Source organism: Triplophysa rosa, linkage group LG5 (assembly GCF_024868665.1).
Source record: "Triplophysa rosa linkage group LG5, Trosa_1v2, whole genome shotgun sequence".
NCBI lineage: Eukaryota > Metazoa > Chordata > Actinopteri > Cypriniformes > Nemacheilidae > Triplophysa > Triplophysa rosa.
This window is the reverse complement of record NC_079894.1, coordinates 11020016-11041953: the sequence shown is the minus strand read 5'-3', so window position 1 is coordinate 11041953 and position 21938 is coordinate 11020016. Positions and strand designations below refer to the sequence as shown.

Below are 21938 nucleotides of genomic sequence, written 5' to 3'. Positions count from 1 at the left end.
ACGTCATAACTTGCTGGCTCTGTCGTCACTGTAGGAAAAGAAAAACATCATTTGGAATAAATATACACTGTACCCTAAAGTGAAGTTAAAGCCAGCGTGCCACCCGTTTTTATGCCACTCTTGAAATGTTCAGTGATGCATTACCAAAGGTGTTTAAAACAATTGATGCGTTGTAGATCTGTTCTATGGCGCCACATTGTGGTGATACATTGTAACTGACCCTGTTTTGTAAGTAACGTCTCACAATATTAAATGCACTGTTAAGCCTTCAAAAATTTAAACTGCGCCACAACTTCAACACACTCAACGTGCATATACACAACATGCAACATCTTTTGATGCATAAGAAGAAAAGCAACATTTAATAGGTATTTAAATCAATACACATCCTAACTCTGATAGGCAACCTCTGTTACAGAGTATAAACTCAAGACTTGGAGTGTTGCTATGATACACTTCACAATTAAAAGAAGTCTGAGAAATGCCATACAGTAAGGAATAATCTGATTGGGGCTATGGACACCTCACCTGACTAGAGAGGGATTCATTTGTGTTAAATGTTTTACGCAGAAAGGCACAAACTATTATTCTTGGATACTTTAATGTCGAAAAAATAAAATGCACCGGACATTGTCACTGAGAGCATTGCTTTGCCCCTTTGGGAGAGACCAGCCTACTGCATAAATGATCCCAATAGCTACCTGTATTTCTGTTGCTTTCTGGTCATTTCGATGCTGGAAATGGCAAACGTTTTTTCTTTTATTCCCAAAAGTGCAATTCACAGAGGAGAGACCCAATGTCTCTCAATCTCCCACAGTACCTGAGACCAGCCACTGTCCTACAACATCATCCACACTAACAGGAACCAAAGAGAAAGTTTAAAAAAACTAAAAGCGGTTAAAAAAAGACATTACACGACAAGTAAAACTGTTCAACTCAAGGAAAACATATCTCGAAAACAACTTTGTTTTAAATTACAAAAAAAGGAAAGAGAAAATTTACATAAGTTCGATTCTGGTGTATATTTCTGCATCCATCAGTCAGCAGTCTTTCCCCACTTATTTTGATCCCATAAAACAACACCATGAAGTACATCACTCACTCATCCAGCCAGTGTCGAAGTGAACAGATGTTTGTGTGTATGTGGGTTTATGGTTGCCTTTTAGTTTTCAAATAATGGTTTTGCATGTCATCTAAAATACACGTTTAAACAGATCATCTGGGTTTAAGTCACATAACATATATCTTATTTTCTGACCATTAAAGTCTCTAAGATTTCTGGTGTCCCACATTGTACAAATATATTTATTTGTTCCACTGAATTGTTTCCTTACAAAGAGTATCAGAGCCCCGAGTATTGAGGCGTGTCCTCTCCGAGCGGATGCCAAAACTGAGGCAGTGAGTAGTTTCTGGTCTGAGATGAAGCAGAACACTCAGAGCAGAGACAGAGGACAGGGTACTCCACATTTCATCTGCAAGTCCTTTGCTTTATATTTTCTGTAGACGCGCCATTGACTCTTAATGTGTCCAAGACGTTCCTCCCTACTTATGCCGCTGGAGTGCTTTCCTCTTCCTCCTCTTGAAGAAACAACAGCATCTGAAACAAACACAGAAGTTAAGAGCCTTGTTGTTTTTGTTTTTAAATCTGGTATTAACATCCCATCACAGTTATTAATACAAACTCTGATCAATCAAAACACAATAATAATTTTGGCACCCCTAGAAGCCCCTTCCCACACACAACTGCTAAGTTCATACAGCAAAATAAGGTCATTTCCACACAAAACTTGGCATTTATCATGTGCAAATGTTAGCATGGGAAAACGTACACACTGCAAACAGAGTATGTGTAAAACGGGCATAACAGGTGTAAGAAATACAAACATAAATGCTCTAGCTAAACTGAAATACTGTAAGGGATTTAAGAATCGCTTTAGAATACAGCCTTACTTTGTATCATCGGCCACCTCCACCTCAGCAGGGGCAGTAATGGGAGCATTGGAGTGTCCCGCCGTGGGATCGTCTGTATTCACTTCTCCATTTGTCGAGCTCATAACCTGAAGACAAAATGTATAAAAATAATTGATTGGCAAACCACACTTGTAAAACGTACACAAGTCATTGCATCAAATAAATTAAACCAAGTGACATTTATTAAAAAGATGGCACAAGTAAAAATCTCTTAACATTCCAAATTTGTTAAGGTTTAAATTATAAAACAATGGACACACTATTCAAAATGAATATCCAAAAGGAAATGGTCATATGGTCAGCTGTTAGTAGAACATGTCTCCAGTTGAGCTGAACTATGACACCTGTGTGAAATCTAGAGGGACTTATTCATCCCCTAAAATGACCTGTCCGACAGTAGTTCAGAAAGGCAAAGTTAGTTCTGAGAAAAGCCTTGCAATCGTTTGATTCCAAATGCCACTTGGTCTGATGCATTCTTGTCTTGTGCAATGACATCATTTGTGCGTGACATAAGGGCCCAAATGCTTTTTTGGGGCCACTGTTTTTGAATGTCTGAAAATGGTCATAATCAAGTTGTTTAGTACCAATCATGGTAAGTTAGGAAGAAAAAGGGAAACGGGTCTAGTTAGCCAAAACAGGAAAAGTTAGGTAAAAACTAAACTTAAACCGAGCAAGTTTAACCCAATAAATAATGTGAATTCTATTTTTACACGTAGAATAAATAAAAACGTACACAAAAAATGCACACACACAGGGCAAATGTCAACACTTAGTTTTGCTTAACTGTATACAGTATAGGCAGTTTCTTACACTGATGTCACCACCTAACCATCAGGAACGTGCAAGTGCAATGAGTGCTTTACATAAGGAAGCGACAAGAGGAAAAGACTACTAGATGCTCACAGCCAGTAAATGAACAGAGGTGTCTCGAGAAAACGGGAAGAACAGAAAGAGAACAGAGAGAAGAGTTTGACACTAACACCATGCAGTACTGCGCAAACACCCAGTACCTGGACAGAGCCCCCCAGCCTATCAGCCGTGAGGTGCGACCCCAGGAGCTCCCTGTTGGTCATGGGAGTGGGCTGGGACTCACTTCCTTTGGGTTCTGGCGACTGGCATGACAGCAGTAGGGAGGGGGGAGGATGTCAAAGGGCATTAGAGATGTGTTTGAAAGGAGGTGAGGGTGTAAAGAAAAAAGAACAGAACGAGTTTAAAGAGGAACATCTTCCATGCACAAGCAGACTACACTAGCTAACAGAGGTGGAAAAAAGTGTGAGTGAAAAAAGAGAGCACATGGCATGCAGCGATGAAGAAGGGAGCTAAGTTCTCATCGTTCAGCAACAGCGCTGGTCAATTGTTTTAAGAATTGTTATCTGAGGTAGACCTGTTTCAAGAAACATGAAACACTGCCATCCAAAATAGTCAAATTCAGCATTTAGAGCTCGAGGCGTCGAGTTTGTTGGAAATAAAAGCAGCTTAAAAGTAACCCAAGTTGCTTACATGGATCAAGAATCATGAGTACAACAAAAGTATAATGCATTAAAAAAATCCCCCAAAAAGTAACAATTTTGTTTAATTAAATGTTTGTTTTAAATGAAACGCTCAGCATTCCATGAGACAAGACAAAAATATCTCCATTGATCATAGCCTTCAAAGCGGCATAATACAGTAATACAGAACATCAACATTGATTTTTACAGCATAAGGGTGTAGTGTCTGTTATATATGAGGGTGTGTGCTCTTACTTGGTTTTTGGTCTGTGGTTGTGCTTTGTCTCTACTGCTGGGCTGCAGAGGTGTGTCACTAGGCATGGGTCCTATTGGAGTCGGCTGTATACACATGAAAAAGGTTTAACACGCATGTAACTTGGTACATCACACATCAGTTTGATGCGACATCCGAGTAAGACTTACTAGTGGCTTGCCGACCCAATCATATTCGTAGTCAAAGACATAGCCATTTCTGTCAAAGAGGTCTGTAAAGAGTTTTCTCAAGTAGTCGTAATCCGGTTTTTCGAAGAAATCCAGTCTCCGCACATAACGCAGGTAGGTGGCCATTTCTTCTGCAAGAGGTCAAAGTTAAGAGTCTACTCATGCAACGAGAGCTGAATTACATTACACGACTTAAAATAAAACGGAATAAATTGAATAGTAGCTGGCTGACGCAAAAAATGTGCCAAGAGCATTAGCATGGACAACAGGTTTCCCTATAAAATCCATCAACTACAATTGCTCATTTAACTACCACAGATTTACCCCATCGTGAAAACAAAGCAAAACACAAATCTTGTTCTGTAATCCACCTTTAAGAGAAAATGTATCTGACCTTTTGAAAACAAACAACATGTTTACCTGGGAAACTCTCACAGAGCACTTCTATAGGAGTTGCCCTTTTGGTATCTCCGATTTTCTGGTAGCGCTCCTTCAAAGTGTCAGCCTTAACAGACAAAAAACAAGCATTTAATAGATTTAATGAAAAAAATGTGAATATGTGTTACTGGCTCACATTTTCCCACCAACAGGGCCAACAAAAACGTATCTAGCAGCTGTTCAAATTTATTACCAACTGTGCCCTATCAGGCATGTATCATTCATTATTTTCTATCTTTGTCTTCAAAGTTATCAACAAAAAGTTGTAAACACATTTTGAGACATTTTTGGTCTTCTAAATAGGTCAACCTATCTAGTCTCCACAGCTACTGGGTATTCTGCAGACTTTCCATGATAGCAACTGACAGTGAGGCTTGTTTCAGAGCTAAGTGAGATAAGACTAACAACAGCAAGACACCATCAAAACCCTGTGCAGTGTGAGAACTGAATGGAGCGGAAATTCTAACACCAGATTTGCACTTTGCCTAATTTGTGGTTTTTAGGTAGAAAAAACAGATTTAAACTGATAAGCTAAACTGAACCTTGTTTTTCTATAATGATGTTCTATGCACAAGTCGTTTTCAAAACTAAGCAAAGTTTTTTGCACTCCGGCCACTGTGATACCTTTAGGCCTTGCCAGGGTAGACTGCCTCGCAGGAAGTACATAAACATGTGACCGAGTGCCTCCAAATCATCCCGTCTGCTTTGTTCTGTAAGTAATAAGAATTAAAAAATGAAACCGAAGCAAAATACACCGAAAAATGTCTTTGGCCATATGGTACAAAATGAAAATATTTCCATTGCATTTTATACGTGTAGCATACAAAGCCTTTAACCAATGTGTGCCTGCGTCCTACTAGAGTGTTAAGATCTATGTTTTATGGCTAAATGTGCAGATGTGCGTCACTGAATAATGCCCGGTTCAGATTACACATTTTTTCTGTTACGAAAGTCACTGTCAGATTATGTGATTTAGACTCGTCACGCTATGGACAAGAAACAATGTCAGCCTATGCGAGTAATACGAGTAATAGCATTGTCTTTTACAACGTATGTGATATCATTGAGAAGGCAAACCTAGCGAGTGAATTCTACAACAACAACAAGAGTGTAAAAAAACAACATCCAACAAAGTGATATGTTTTGTACTGGCTATCGCATCGTCAGGCTGAATGATTTACTAGCTTAATGCTAAGCGCCTCTGCTGTCATTTACCAGTGTTTATCTTTTATCACTCTGTAGTGGTAGCCCTTGAGGAATCACAACTTTCTGTCACAACATTGTGAAGCGTTGCAGATGCAGTGTGGGAAGAAACAAAAGATTCTTGTGTCCCGATGCCCCACATCGTTTATGAGTCACTATGACACCCTAGGACATACGAATTGTGCTAAAACACGGCTGAATACATAGAACCATAATCTAAGTTTAAGAAATGCTTTAGGCCTCTTGTGGTTTACAGCGTGGTTTATCTTTATGGATTAATATTTAAACACCACCTATTGTTCAATAAAAAACTAAATAAAATATTATGTTAAAGCTGGCCCACATTGAATCGGGAGTAAGCTCTGAACCTGAGCTCATGCATAAAAAATGTACACTGTTTCCAGTGTGCAACCCCCTTTAAGTTCAGTGTTACAGTCAAAAACAGAACATTCATATCTTGTTTTGAGTTGTGTTTCTGATCATTGCCGTTGTTTAAAAGGAGTTTTACTATTATAGAGTGGTTCTCTGCACAAACAGCAAACATGCATTTATATTTAAACACCACGTACAAGTGAATTTTGCAGTAGACCATAGTAAATCTTTTCTTACCCTTTCCCAGGTGTGTGTTGATGCTCATGTATCGGGCTGTCCCTGTTAAGCTCTTGTGCTCCCTGTAAGGGATATGTTTTTTGGTCTCGGGGTCGATGTATTCTTTAGCAAGCCCAAAGTCGATGATGTGGATTGTATGTTGCCTTTTGGTCCCCGGCCGGCCCACTAAGAAGTTTTCAGGCTTAACATCCCTGTAGATCAGACTTCTTGTGTGTACAAATTCCATCCGTGTAATCTACAACACAAAAACAAGACACTTAGGAACGGTCCATCACATGGTCACAGATCACATTCCATTTTCATACGGAGCACTTCTATAGGAGTTGCCCGTTTGGTATCTCCAATTTTCTGGTAGCGCTCCTTCAAAGTGTCAGCCTTAACTGACAAAAAAAACCAAGCATTTAATACAAAAATGTGAATATGTGTTACTGGCTCACATTTTCCCACCAACAGGGCCAACAAAAACATATCTAGCAGCTGTTCAAATTTATTGCTAACTGTGAACTGTCAGGCGTGTATCGTTCATCTTTTTTTAACTTTAACATCTTTATCTCGTCACTCGTGCAAGCAGTTACACTGACCAGCTGAATTGCAATCATGAGGACCGTCTTGAGAGAAAAGGTTCGATCGCAGAGGTCAAACAGGTCTTCTAGACTTGGGCCAAGCAATTCCAGCACCATGGCATTGTACTTCCCACAAGGCCCAAAGTAGTAGACCTGAGGTACACCCTCTGCCAACAACAACAACAACAAAAAAAGCTGTTAGAAACCAGATCCACACTACAGTCAACAAACAGAAAATGCATTACAGTACAAACAAACTAAACCTTTTCATAAGAGTACATAAGATTATTTAAAAGGAAAAGAAAGTGCACATTCATCTTCACTGTTCTGTTTCCTGTACAGAGTATTTTGGGTAAAAACTGTCAATGACATTAGGTAAACATGAATTTATGTGTGTATTTCCCTACGTTTGCATCATGCATGTATATTCCACTTTCAAAATAAGGGGAAATTTGAGGCAAAACAAAATCACTATCTGTGTCTGTCTTCCCAAAAGGTATGAAAACAGTGTTGGAGAATTCGTCTCATCAAAATTGTGTGTTTTGCATTTTCAGAGCAAATACACACAGTACAAACAACACCCTCGAAAAAGCACATAAATAGATTCTGACGCAGAAAAGAACAAGTGTACATAAAAGAACTGTACAGTGTTTTGTTTTTCCTCAAGCTCTCCTTGTAAAATCATTGTAAAAAGGCCTTAATGCAGGAAAAAAGATCCCATGTGATTTAACAGCAGTAAGATATTATACTGGACAACTTAACGTCACACAACATTCTTTTTTTATTAGAAACTTGAGAAAATATCTGGTTTAAGAATGTTTTATTCCAAGTGCACTACACAGGAAGTTAATAACATGAGGTAAATGTAAAATAAATTCACTTGTTTAAAATGTATTGCTATTCATATTTATCATCACTCTTATATGGAACAATTAAGATCTTAATTTTAGTCCACTTGTTACCACTAGGGCTGTCACGATTATTAAATAATCGCCTCATCGCGATTATTCATCGCCATGGTTTCAGATCATCGCAATTATTGCACATCTCTATAGAAGACACTAGGGGAAGCTGTAGCGCATCTGCATATTTTATTGTATATATTGTAACTAAAGCATGGTAATACTTGTAAAATGTACCACCACAACACAATCACTTAAAAAAAACTAAAGCATATACAATAACCTGCAGTACAATTTAATATTATTTCAGTGTGAAAACCAGTCTACCAAAATCTCATTAACATAGAAGTAAACTTTTGTAGTCTTGCAAGTGAGAAATAAACAGACTAGAAGCTTTTCTATGACAGAGCATTTTAATGGAGGCTTCAATTCACACCTGATCAATTTACTTAATGTACAAGTATTTGGCGGTTGTATTATTGACAGGTAAAAGCCTAAACCTTAAGTATGATGACCCAATTTTTTCCGATGTATTTCCAAGAAAAGAACATAGTCTTTATATTCAGAACAATATGGTCGTTTCAAAGCTGAATAAAAAATGTGTGAGAATTAAAAGTCAAAGCTCTAAAACAGACAATTAATCGTCATAATCGCAATGATTTATTAGACAATTAATCGTCAGCCATAGTCATAATTGTGACAGCCCTAGTTACCACTTATTTTCTGTCTACTATAGACAAAATATAGCTATAGCTTAGCTTCTACTATTGAATTTTTGTTTTTAACTTGATTTTTCTACACAATCTGTCAATAATTTAGACAATTTAGGCGAAGTCTTCCTAAAAACAGCACAGTCACATCCTCTGTTCTGTGCTTCATTGAGAGAAACAGTGTTGCTGTAAAAAAAAAAAACATCTATCACATGAAACTATGATTAAGGTCCACTTTTTCTAAGTGCCATTTTTTCAGTCTTTCGAACTGTTGCTGTGTATTGAAGAACAGAGATGAGAGAAAAGGCAGAAAAGGGAGTGCACGCTTGGCTGTCTTTGCTTCTCCCACAACCTCCACAAAAAAGAACCCCTAAAATAATAAAGCTCGTCTTCGGTGGTCCAAAATTAAGCCTGGGTAGCCGCTGTTTAATATTCGATGCAGGAAACCCCTGCTGTAATAATCACATGATGTCTGTTCATTTAAAACCTTGATTAATTCATATAAATTGTATTTGAAAGTAAATTCAATTAACTGATGAAAACAAAAAACCTGGCTATATTTCAACCTCTTTCTGTGCTAACCAGTTTACTCAAAAGTTGTGTGAGAAGGGCACAGCAAGTAGAGCATCGATCCACAGGAACTATAGCTTGCTCTGATTTAATTCTTTCTCTCTACTGAAGGGAGGATGTGGACAGTAGGAGCTAAAAGCAACTCATGGTTGTAAATAGGATGTGGACAGAACAGCAGCTTAAAAAGGATAAGAAGAAACTATGAACCAAAGATGTCTAAATGTGCAGAAATACCAAGGGTGTAGTCCATACCTGAGTTCCCCAACTGTTTGTAAAACCTATACTCAAGATGAAGCTGAGGTGCTCTGGATTTGATTGGCTCCTACAAGTAAAAAAAGACGAAAACATGAGAGTTACTAACACTTTATAACAATAAAAACTTAAGCCAACACTGGCACAAACTTATACATGTTACATATACTACAGTTCACTTATTACAGGTTATAATACAGGTAATTACACCCCAAAGTGACCAATACAAGGTTTTTGCGTGTCTGTGTGTGTGCGTGCGTAGCAGCCACTGATGAGTCATCTGTGGCACCAGCAGCTCTAAGCATGTGGAGAAAAGACTTGCTGAACAGGGGGCAGAACAGAAGAGCCAAATAAATAAATCAAAACAAACGGATTGCAAAAAGTCCACAGGGTTCCAGCAGTTAGGAGTGAAGCACCCAACAGGTTTAGCCTACTCTTTCAGTTCATAACATAGGGGTATAAACGCTTCTTTATTATCATGAGTTATTGGGTTACATTGTTTGCATGCAGCTTTTGTTTAATCAAAAATGATTTTCTAGTGTTTAACAGAGTACAGAGTGATCTATCCATTGAGCAGACATGTGTACCTCAATCAGCTTGTCAGTGCAGAAACAAAAGCTAAATCCAGTGTTTTATCATCTATTTAAAGGAGCGATGAATTAATACATCAATTTTAACCTGTGCTTTTGTTATATAAGAGGGAATCGTATTCAAGCGTCAGAACTGAAAACGCCCTTGTTACTGAAATTACAACTGTTATTGACACCAGGCCCAGCGAACGCCAGGTCCTGGAATGCACCTATCTAGGTTGAACACCGCCTCCACAGAAGAATATCAAGGACTACTTCTCTAGCCCCGCCCACTGGTTCACGCATGACAGTACTGAAGTAACATAAGTTGCGCGGAACCAGATAGAGCGAGCAAGCAATAAACATGCCGTTAAAGATCGCAATTCACTCAGACATGCAGAACAGCCAGATGACATTTAAATAACATGATTCCGTGTCCGCATGGGCTCAGTACGGTGCGCTATTGATTATTGTCACACACAAACAAGCACAACCACGACAAACACGCAGCTCTGTCTAATGCACATATTCTTATTATTCTACATATATGTCGCACTGTTTTTTTTTGTCGCACTGTTTTTTGTCCGGTCGGGCAAGTAAAATTCTCTCTCTCTTGCCCATACAAAACATTCACTTGTCCCGGACAAGCGTTAATGTCGAGTCCTGATTAGTAATGTGTGGTTGAAGATTATTTTTAAAGACGTTCCCGCTCATGTGGGTAAAACATTGAGCGTTTGTTCGATTCACTTCCCCGCGGATTCCTTTGTGAACAAGGCACAGGTCGTTGCTGGATTTGCGGAGAGACTAAAATTAAAAAGCAGTGCTGTGCCGTCAATATTGGATCCGATAGGAATGGCGCAGCAATCTTATGTGAGTAAAACATTTTTGTACCATGCCTCACTATTGCTTTGTTAGAGATCGCTTGATATGCCCTGATAGCCCTATTAGCACAGGATTGGTATTACCTGGGGACATCTAGTCATTTGTAATAATTGCAGAGGTTGTCTGTGATCTTAATCCCGTGCGAATCAGCCATGTCTGTAATTTGGCGGGCTCATATATCATTTTTAAGGTTTTAAGGATAAGGTTTTATCCACCGTTTGCGAATAATGGAGGCTGTTTTGAAGTGTTTTGGTATTATTTTGGGTGCTGGGTCATATCCATAAGTTACTGGGAGTCTCCTGTTTGTTTATTTATCATGGAAACTCTCGTACCATTTGAGACCCGAGATCGCGGTGATCTTCTGTCCGATTCACAATCACGAGTCTCAAATGCTGACAGGTACGAATATCATTAAACACCATACAACTATAGGCTATACAAACTAGAGCTGAAGATCTTTGCCCGAACCCGACGGTTTCGGTCGGGTTTGGGCTTAATTTCTATCATTTTACACGGGCTCGGGCCGGGCTCTGGCTTGCGCGGTAAATGAGCGGTCATGTGATGCGTTCCGATTATGTGATGCGAAGATGCGAAAATGGATGCTGAGGAGGTGAAACGGAGGCTTGCCTCTGGCGATTACGTTTTGGTTGCACCAGCAACTAAAGCAAAGTCTGAGGTGTGGAAAAGTTTTGACCATGTGCATAATGAGAATAATGAGCCAGTGGGATATGTGATATGTTACGATGTTACAGAGGACTTATTTTATTTCTTTGTTCCAACTTCCAAGTGGCCTATGGCCTACGTTAGTCGTTAATAAATTATGTTAAAACATGTATAAATGACTCATTCTTGACAAAAGCTGTGTGCGTGCGCACATTTGAATAGCCTAATGTCGGGCTGTAAACGGGTTCGGGCTTTTAAAAAGCTGTCAATCAAAATGTACATGTCGGGCTCGGGACGAATTCTGTCGGGCTCGGGCACTGTCGGGCCTAACTTTTAAGGCCCGATTACAGCTCTAATACAAACTATACGCAAAGCCTTGCCATCACATCCGGGAAATAAGTCAGTAACTTTGAGTAAAATCACAGGCTTCACTTATCCTGTGCGAATGCGCCACATGAAATACAGATGTGGGGAGGTAATTTATAAATCACATGAGGTCCCCAGATAATACTAATCCCGTGCGAATAGGGAAAATGTGTAACCCAACGTTACGTGTCTAACCAAATTCACAGAAGGCTCCAACTAAGTTTACTACGCAAACTGCTATCCAATCATAGCAGTGGGCATTTACTTCCAAGTCTTCAATGCGGCACGCCTATTAAAACCCAGCGTTTGTCGAGCCGGCCTCAAAACCCAGGTAGGAAATAGCCTATTACCTCATACAACAGTATAAAACAATAAACAAGAAATAAACAAAATAAACCTTTAAAGATGTTTGTTCAGTGTCCCATACTGTATTATTCTGTCATAGTTTTTTCATAGCTCTTCTCATCAAATATTAGGGATGTAACAATTCACCGTGAGCCAGTCGAAAATCGATTATAATATGTGACGATTCAAGTCGGCTGTGATGTTAAATGAGATGCAATACATGTTTTGAACAGCAGGGGCTGCTGTTTACTGCAAACTTGGTAAATGTGGAAATGTTGATATTTCTTAAAAAAATCCATCCAATTAGGAAAAGCACATACAAAGTCTAAGTTTGTTTATATTAAAGAGACTTTCGTATTATTCATTTTTTATTTGATTAGGAATTTTTTTAAATTACAATTTATTTTTTTGACATAAAATACATTTTTATTTTACAAAGAAATGTGCAGCATTTGAGAAATAATAAAAGGGCAGCTGTTCATTTCTAATTCGTCTCAACTTATTTTGTAAAAAAACGTGAAAAAAAACAGTGAGATCAGTATCGTGAATCGCATCGCATCGTGAGCTACGCGACTCGTTACATCCCTACCAAATATACAAGCTACTAAGAATATCATTGTGAGACAGGCTTTACACTAGATAAAAGTGATCATTACTTTACATTAGCATTCATTTCTCAAAATGAACATCTGTAGTTCTTTTTGTACATTTTACAACATATATATATTGGCCATTTGACAAGATACAAAAGATGAAATCGAATGTTTGTGGCAACTAAACGTAGCCTTACCGGATATTCTTTTAATCACTAAATGACCTTTTACCAAGGACTTGGATGTATGGACTTCAAACCAAATCATATAAAACATTAATATTTGGGCATTTTTAATTCCATTTGTATGGCTTGCACAGTAACAAAGCACAAGGGAAAGAATTATGTAATGTAAAATTAACAAGATTTTACACATGTATATGAGGCACACTCTTTGTATAGTACATGGGAGACAATGGAGATAAAACCAGAACTCTCCAGAAAAGATGAATAGTTTATCGAACTTCTGATTCGATAAAGCACAAGAAAGTTTGTTTCTAAGTTTGACAGACATTAAGACCCTGTGGCACTTTTGACATTTGTATTTCAGGGCTTCATTCCACTGACTGATGCTACAGGCATCCCAAAGGTACAAAGAATGCGAATGGATCTAAAATAGGTACAAGCTGTCTGTGGCACACGTAATGTAACAGTACTTCAAAGTGCAAATATTTTTTTATTAACAAGGGAGAACACAAGAAATGCATAACAATCAAACTTCCCCCTGCAATTGTTTACCTGCACACACAGGTTATCACCTGCCTAGTTTGAAAAATGTCCCGTATCTGCATGTATTCAACAATGAATTTGAATTCTAAAATAAATGCATTCATACAATAATACAAGAAAAATGTTTTCGAGACACTTACCAGTTTAATGGCCACATATTCATTAGTGTAAAGATTCTTCCCGAGACGTAGCTCACCGAAATTTCCACAGCCTATCTTTTTTCCCACTCGGAAGTTAGGGCCAACCATAAGCACCCCAGAGTTGGTCCCGGAGCTTCGGCCTCCCCCATGCCCAGTCCTACTCCCGCCAGTCTTTGACATTCTCTTTCCTTCTTCCACTTCTCCTTTTCCACCTCCTCCTCTCTTATCAAAATCCATAAGCTTGTGATACCCCGGCCTCTCCACGATTACTCCACTGCCATAAAATCACAGAGCCACCAAAACTAGCAACAGGGGTATGGGAAATGGGATGGAGGAGTGGAATTTAGAGAGAAAAAGAGTGGAAGGAATGGCTCATCCACAAAACAATTCTACACATGCATATTAAACTAGACATGAGCTGCTTCTATAGACGGGGAACTACTGGCAAGAGCAGACAATCCAAGGCTAATATTTGATTCAAGACGAAGACATCCTACGGCAATCTTCCGTAAATCCAACTTCAGAGGAGTACTATTGTCAGGAGATGGACACAATAACATGTGTTCATGGACACATGCGTGCACCTTTCCTCTCACGCAGTCTTAGCTACTGTTGTTGAGATGCTGTCTGGCATCATTTTCCATCCTTAGAGCCTCATCCAGGTGGTTTTGAGGAGACGTGTCAGACATTACTTGTGTCCAAATACGAACGCAGAGCATGTCAGACTTTCTGTTGGGATGAAATGGGCAGCACATCAGGAGCACACCTTGTAATATCTAGGGCAGGGAGAAAGTACAATTAGCCCTAAAAAGACTACTTATAGGTATACAATTGAAAAATCTATACTTTTTGTACAAAAACCCATTGTTTCGATTCAAAAGACATTAACCCACTGGACATTTATGGATTACTTTTATAACAGATGTACATGTGCTTTTTTGAAACTTGAAGGGAATGACAGGTTATTATTTAATATAACGCAGTTTGTGTTAGCTGAAGAAAGTCATATATACCTGGGATGGCCTATGGTTTTCCAGAATTTCCATTGCTGAACTGTTCCGTTAAAGGGATAGTTCACCCAAAAATGAAAATTCTGTCATCATTTACTCACCCTCAAGTTGTTCCAAATCTGTATACATTTCTTTGTTCTGTTGAACAATTTTCAGTTCTGGGACATCATTCACTGCCATAGTAGAAAATAAATATTATATGTTTTTGGTACTGTTGAACAATAAATTAGAATTTTGAAGAATTTAGGAAAGCAAACTGTTCTGGGGCACTTTTGTTTTTCCTACTATGGAGTCAATGATGTCCCAGAAATGAAAATGGCTAACATTCTTCCAAATATCTTTCTCTGTGTTCATCAGAACAAAGAAATTTATACAGATTTGGAACAACTTGAGGGTGAGTAAATGATTACAGAATTTTCATTTTTGGGTGAACCTTCCCTTTAACACAATTATTTTCATTAACAAAATGCATGGCCTATTATTTAGACACAATTTACACAACATTTTTTAGGTCTCAAATAAAACGGAATGAAAATCCTTCAGAAAGTAAATGCATCACATTGAAGGTTCAAGGGACATGAAATCGGAGACCATCTCCCTACAGGAAATGTTATCTAGCATTTTTGACTTCCAGATCTAAAAATACATCCCTCAGGAGCTCGAGATGAGGCCTGAGGTCGTGTGAAGAGGAGCCAGAGTCATCTTGGACTGAAAGCCTCTGTTGTGTTGTAAGAGCAGAGAGGCACCTCCCCAGAAGTTATGATGCCAACCATGAGCTGGTTTAGTTAACAAAAGAAAGTCCATGAAAAACTAAGGTGAAATAATTCATGCCCAGGAAACTAACAATAATAATAAGATGAGCAACTGCCATTGCAATAGATAGTAAGTACTTGAAACCCTATTACTACTTAATGAGAGATTGTCTGCTTGTCTGACTTAATCTACATAAACATACCTATTTTTCAAAACTAAGAAGAACATACTTGAATTTATCAATTCATACTTGAATTTGGGTACATAACTCTCTTTGTAATGAAACCTTACAGGTAGACCTACATCAGGGCAAAATGCTTGACAAACTCAAAAGTAGAAACATAAGGAATATTTCTACCTCAATTAAAAACCTTCAGAGATTTGCAAATTTCCAAGTGCCTCCACATACAATCCTTGTCTAATGAATGCCACATTAAATACCATAAACCATTATACGGAAATAGATGACATGACTGAAAATTATGATTTTGTCGCAATTAAGTGAAACAAAAAAAATGTGTCAAGTACTTTATATAACCATCCAACACGAACACAAGCCAGAAGACCGTAACAAAATGGACCCATTTGCATCTAAATACTGTACAATACATGATATATACGGCTATATGTAATTAAAATCTATACAATTAACTATACAGCTAAAACTACAATCGATCGTTTCTTGTCGGATCAGGCCCGGCTACAAGCATAGACAAACTAATTTGTTTTTGCACTGCCAACAGATATAAAAGGATTGTTCTACAGTGGCCTTCCTTCTATGAAGAGCAGCACGTTTTATATGACCAAACATCGTAAAGACTGAGGGAATGATTCCTGTATTCTTCTATATTAACATTTCGCAAACATATCTAAATGCTAGCAGAAAATACACGGGCATATCTGCCAACTAGCATTGTTTAGCTCGCCACCAAAAATGAGAACGAAACTTGTGTTATTAAAAAACTCCACAACACCTTTAGCATATCGTGTACCTCTTGTAGAAGAACATTACATGAACGTATTAGAAATTTTCTAAGTAACAATAATCTGAACCCTGAACCGTTAAAGATCTAATGTTGAAAATCAAATTTCAGTTAAGTTAGCCAGTGAGTTGCGAGCTAAGCAACAGAGATAAGTAAACCAGGCTAGCGCGCTAACTAGCCAAACAAGCTAACGATCTGTGGCCTGCGCTTTACCGAGTTAACGAGTTAAAAAATAACACCAACGGAACTAAAATACGTCTATTATTGTCTATAACGCCGTAACACATATGTCACTGCTATATTTGTTTGCAACCCCATAGATTTTGTATGCCAGTGGTACAGCTAGCCAGCCATTAACCGGGCAACTCCTTAATCCCGAACACTCGAAATTGGTATAAATTACGTACACTGAATAATACATAATCGCTCGGAAAGAAAGACTAACCAACAGATTAGAGACTTTTACCTAAATCTGTGTATTACAAATCGACGACAGTTCCCATTTTGTCGGTATTTCTTGAAGCCATTCTCAGTTTTTCTCCCTCTTCGCTGATGTCTCTTTAAGCCTCACCGTACAGCTGGCACGTTTCCTCCGTTGCCGAGCTATCATATCATTGAGCTTAAGTTGCAAAATTTGCGCAGTTCGATTTGAAGAATAGCGAGTCGTAAAATTCCGCGCTCTTCGGAAAAAAGAATGCGCAGTTTCATTCAACATAAAATTACGTGAGAAACTGAATTTGATTATGGAAAAACTGGTGTTGAGCACTGTGGCAATATTTAAGGGCTTGTACTTTACGTGCTTATAAATTTAGGTTTACACAATATTTAAAATAAGTTAATAACAAGACACATGATAGAAACTATATAGAGATATCGTTTAGAAACACAGACTGTATACACACACATACAGTAGCCTATACAAATACACACAGTAGTATATATATATACTGAACATAGGAGTCACATAAACATCATCCAACAGCAATGCAGACTGACAGCATGACAAGACACATGAAAACTGTAACAATTTTTTTTTTAAACTTTGTCTAAATACATGTACAGATATTACTGTTGTATTGCTTAAAAGTGAATATGAACTTGTTTTCTTTGCAGTGTTTGAGGTCTGAAAAAATACAGAGCATCTTTTGTTAGTTTGACCTGTTCCTCCAGTTTTCATCTCCTGCAAATAAATGCAAATAGAATTTTTATTTAAAATTTGAGAGAAATATTTTTAGTAGTTCACAGAAAGAAGAAAAGAGATCATTTTACCTAACACATACCTATAGTAAATTCAGAAAAACTGAATTGGGGCTTTGAAATGGTCTTTATTTTTATAGGCTATATATAATTAACTGGAATCTTATATAAGTTTATAATTAACTGGAATTTGTTAACAAATATTTAACTGGTGGCAATATTTTTTATATGAAATAGTGATTTAATAAGTCTGTAATATAAATACATGAAAAATTCACAACAATCTAAAAAGAATAGATTTTGAAGCATGTTTTTACATGTGATGTTTTATCAGTTAGATGAGTCTTTTGGCAAATGAGCCTATCTCTTTTGAACTGATAAAATAAAAAGCCTCAGTGTGGGTAATTTCCCATTGTTCGTCGCATGCGAGTTCCTTCTTGCACAGGCACTTATCTGCTCATACTTGAATCGCGTTAAACATGAGCATTTTAACATTAATTTGGCTGGTGTTGATTCCATCTGTGCTAAAATGTAAGTTTAAATGTGAGTTAAGTGTTTTGTCAAAGATGTATATTATATGGTAGCCTACATTTTTCTTTCATGTGACTGTGTTCCTAAAATAATCAGATCTGGCGAACAAAATATATGCTCTGGTCAAACCTTTACCATCACATGCAAGTTTAGTTGCCGTGGACCATTAAACCAGTTGATTAAGGATGGACACAGTCTACAGTCTTCAAATCATAGTATGACTCTCTTTGTACATGTTCACAGTGCAAATAAGAATCATTCAGGAATGTATCGTTGCAGAACTAATCTAAATCCTTCTTATAGCTTTGTTCAAGTGAAAGGTAAGGTATTCTCAGTTCTTTAAAATGTAGTTTTTTTAATAGAAAATGTTAATGACATGATGATTGACAATTCTGTGTTTTTTAATATGGTGTTCTGTATTTTCTTCATGTTTAAATGCTATTTCTTGTCATAAGAAAGATGTTTTCTCTTTATTTTGATTCAGACTGTGGTGTTTCAACAGAATACACACTGCAAATGCAACATTATCCCCTTTGATTAATACCACGCATCATACCTCCACACCATCAGGTGAGTTTCTCAACATTAAATAGCCTATCTGTTAAATAAATAAATGCAGGCTAACTCCATAACAAAAATCTGATGACAACTGTATGGTTTGTGAAATTTTGTAGATTCACTCTTGTTTTATCCAAGTGTTTTGGGCACAAAACTGGACCTTTAGCACAAACGTTTTACATAACATATAAGATAAACAACAAATTACAAATTAAAACATTAACAACTGTGTACACAACTGAACCCATATCTACAGTCATGGGAGTAAACTGTACCTCCTCCTTTTGTTTTACTGTTTGAAGAATGTGCAAAGTAACCATATGGTTTGTGTTGACCCTCAACTGTGGATAAAATGAAATTGTAATTAATGATATCAACCCCTACAAAAAACCAATTCGTTTTTTAGGTAAGCATATTCTGAAACTGAGCCCATTGGCTGGGATTTTGGATGGGTATATTTTGGAGGAGGATCTGGGTAGAACACAGCCCTTTTAACAGATTTGTCAATTAGGTTCTTCTTTTCGTTTGTACAAAAACAAAGTAAGTTAATCCAACAGTTATGTTGAGTTATTAATACAGAACAGTTTAAAATGTAAAATTAACTACTTCACTGAACTATGACACAACTGAGGAGTGAAGCTCCTCCTCATAACTCCTAATTTGAAGGTCACCGGTTCAATTCTCAGGGCCAGCAGATAGCGACTGACGTGCCCTTGAGACTGATCAAGGCACCTAACCCCCGTTTGTTCCCCGGGCGCTGCAGTGATAGCTGCCCACTGCTCTGGGTGTGTGTGTTCACTAGTAAAGGTATATGATACACTGAAACCCATTCTAAAGGAGAAAATCAAATGGAAAATATTTTTAAAAGCCAATTTTATATTATATATATTTTTGTATGTTCTCATGTTAATGTTGCCAATGATTCGTAAGGCATTCTGGGTAATTTGTCAGACAACTTGTTACGTCAAAGTCATTTTGAAGAGCAAAGTCGTGACTGATTTTAAGATGACACAGCTCAGTCAGTCTCTTGCCAGCTAAAAAAATGGGAGTTACTAATTATGCCATTGTGAGTCTGTGGCCTAATCGTAATTATTCTCCTCTCACATTCTTTACTTAGCCCTAACACTCTGTTTCGTATGTTTACAAACCTGTCTTTGGTACTTACTTAAGTAATAGTGATGTGTAGCACTCCAAATGGGGGCTTTCAGAGGCAAATTACCCAGAATGTTTAATTGATTCATTAATTAAAAGGGCTGTGTTCCACATAGATCCTCCTCCAAAATATACCCATCCAAAACCCCAGCCAATGAGCTCAGTTTAGAATATGCTTACCTAAAAAAACAAATTGGAGGTTTTTTGTAGGGGTTAATTTCATTAATTACAATTTCATTTTATCCACAGTTGAGGGTCAACACAAACCATATGGATGCTTTGCACATTCTTCAAACCAGCCTGAAATGCCTCGTGTAACCACACCCTCACAAATCTATGTCACTTCGTGGATTTGACTAAGATTGCCTAAATGTATACGCAAGTAAGGTGGGAGTACCTGTCAGTACAATTGCTTTGGAATCTGATGTTCCAAATATGGTAAGATTACATTTCCGTCACACGCTTGCAGTATTCGACCAATCACTACGCACTGGTTAACTGGCCAATCATAGCACACCTCGCTTTTCAGAGCGACGAGCTTTGTAAAAAAAAGAGGAGATACAAACATGCACGGTATGTGGAAAATACAGCGTTTTTGAACCTTAAATTGTGTATACACATTGCATTACATCTAAAACAAATGATAATATTCGTTTTAGCCTTGTCATATGACCCCTTTAATGTTTTAATTTGTAATATGTCCTTTATGCTATATATGTTATATATGTAATATGTTTGTGCTAAAGGTCCAGTTTTGTGCCCAAAACACTTGGATAAAACATGCCCGACCCCTGACCTGTTTAACACAACGTTAAGTTGTACGTTTTTGACTGTTTTGTATAATATTACAAAAAAAGAATCATGCTTTCAAAAAGTATATTGTTTCCTCATAGTTATTAAAACCTAACCATTGTTTCTCTGTTTATATCACACCTAAAGGTAGAAACCTACCAACATTCATGCCTCCACCAGTACAAGGTAGGCCTATTTAAAATCTACAGACATTGGAAAGTATATCAAGGTAGCTACTTGTTAGTAAATGGGTGTGTGTGCTGTTTCTTCTCTGTCTTTGTCAAGGGGTCTTGAAGCGAGTGCTGACATGGTACATATTGCTCAAGACAGGTGTGTTTCTCATTGGATCAACAATTGCGGCACTGAAAAATGTATGTCGCATGGGCTAAAATGACCTTATGAAAAATGATGTAATAAAATAAATGATGTTCTCCATGTCTTCTCTTGCTTGGTTTATGTAGAATTCGATATTCTTTCATCCTGTGGCGAATTTGTAAATGTCAGCCACCTGCTCAGTGTTGTTTATAAATCAAATGTCAGATGTCACACAGACCTTGACCTTCTAACAAGTGAGAATGCAAATCATGCCTTCACCAGATGGGCCTGGTAATACTGAATGGTAATGAATAGGCCTGCAGTGAAATGAAATGGTTAAAGTTATAACATTTTGTTTATTAAATAATTATTTTAATTCCTATTTACATCACATATGAAACGCATAGCGGCGTGAAAAAAAATCATCACATGGATAGCATATCACCACATACATCCTATGTAATCTTTTTTTGTCTTCAAACTAAATTAATTTTACACATTACACATTTTTAGGAGGTAAATAAATTAAAAGTTGCCCTTTACAAAGCTCAATGTAATTACAGGTTTTCAACACTTGGAAGTGCTAGTGTTCCTTCAACACTACGTTCACAAGTACTTTTTGCAACAAGAAAATTTTAAGTTCCTTCCTATAAAGAAATGTATGATCATGAAAAACAGCTTTATTAAAAGTGACGTTTATATATTTTGTTTTTAATGTTTAACTTGAGCATAAATACACTCAATTATTACTCAATGTCCAATAGGCTCTCTAGTTTGGTCTACATGAATAAAATGTTTGTCTCACTGACCTATATTAATACATTTAACATTTATATACAAGCGATGGAAAGATTACAAAAGAACATGTTTATTGATGTAAAATAGGGGATCGTATCGAATAAGTAGGCGGCATAGTAAATAAATTCATAGTCAAAGGAGAACAACAGACAAGTTTCAGTGCATGTGGACTATGGACGCTGTAACAAGGGTTTCCTATCTATTGACAGGTGAAAATTTACTAGAGACCGTGGTTTAGTAATATCGACATGTACAAGCATACTAGCACACCAAACAATTTGTGGGGATACGTTTTTTATTTAAGTTTTTCTTCCGAGAGAACATGTACAACATTCTCATTTGAAAAATTCCACAGGATGTTGCTTTTGCCTATACTTGGATTCAACATGAAATATACATCTCCAGTTATCAAGG

At 37.4% G+C, this 21938-nt stretch overlaps 1 protein-coding gene across 4 annotated transcripts; it reads right to left on the bottom strand.

The window, feature by feature from the left end:
- Positions 1-741: 741 nt before the first annotated feature.
- On the bottom strand, positions 742-16764 carry csnk1g2a (casein kinase 1, gamma 2a). Of its 4 annotated transcripts, none has more exons than XM_057334231.1 (12): positions 16648-16764; positions 13436-14211; positions 9150-9219; positions 6734-6882; positions 6153-6387; positions 4965-5050; positions 4323-4407; positions 3885-4033; positions 3717-3800; positions 2982-3083; positions 1951-2057; positions 742-1597 (listed from the first exon to the last, which is right to left on the bottom strand). In XM_057334231.1, the coding sequence occupies exons 2-12, from the start codon at positions 13670-13672 to the stop codon at positions 1543-1545; spliced, it is 1359 nt and encodes a 452-aa protein (XP_057190214.1). In that variant the 5' UTR covers positions 13673-14211; positions 16648-16764; the 3' UTR covers positions 742-1542. The 4 variants fall into 4 exon arrangements, with proteins under 4 accessions (XP_057190214.1, XP_057190215.1, XP_057190217.1 ...); XM_057334232.1 differs by having other exon boundaries at positions 3885-4030; XM_057334234.1 differs by lacking the exon at positions 2982-3083.
- Positions 16765-21938: the final 5174 nt, after the last annotated feature.

Excerpts from the sequence above, each read along its gene's own strand:
- csnk1g2a (XM_057334231.1), bottom strand. The coding sequence starts at position 13,672 with ATGGATTTTGATAAGAGAGGAGGAGGTGGAAAAGGAGAAGTGGAAGAA. Across the intron at positions 5,051-6,152 it reads CAACACACACCTGGGAAAGG|AACAAAGCAGACGGGATGAT; the intron begins GTAAGAAAAGAT and ends TATTACTTACAG. Across the intron at positions 4,034-4,322 it reads GCTCTGTGAGAGTTTCCCAG|AAGAAATGGCCACCTACCTG; the intron begins GTAAACATGTTG and ends GACCTCTTGCAG.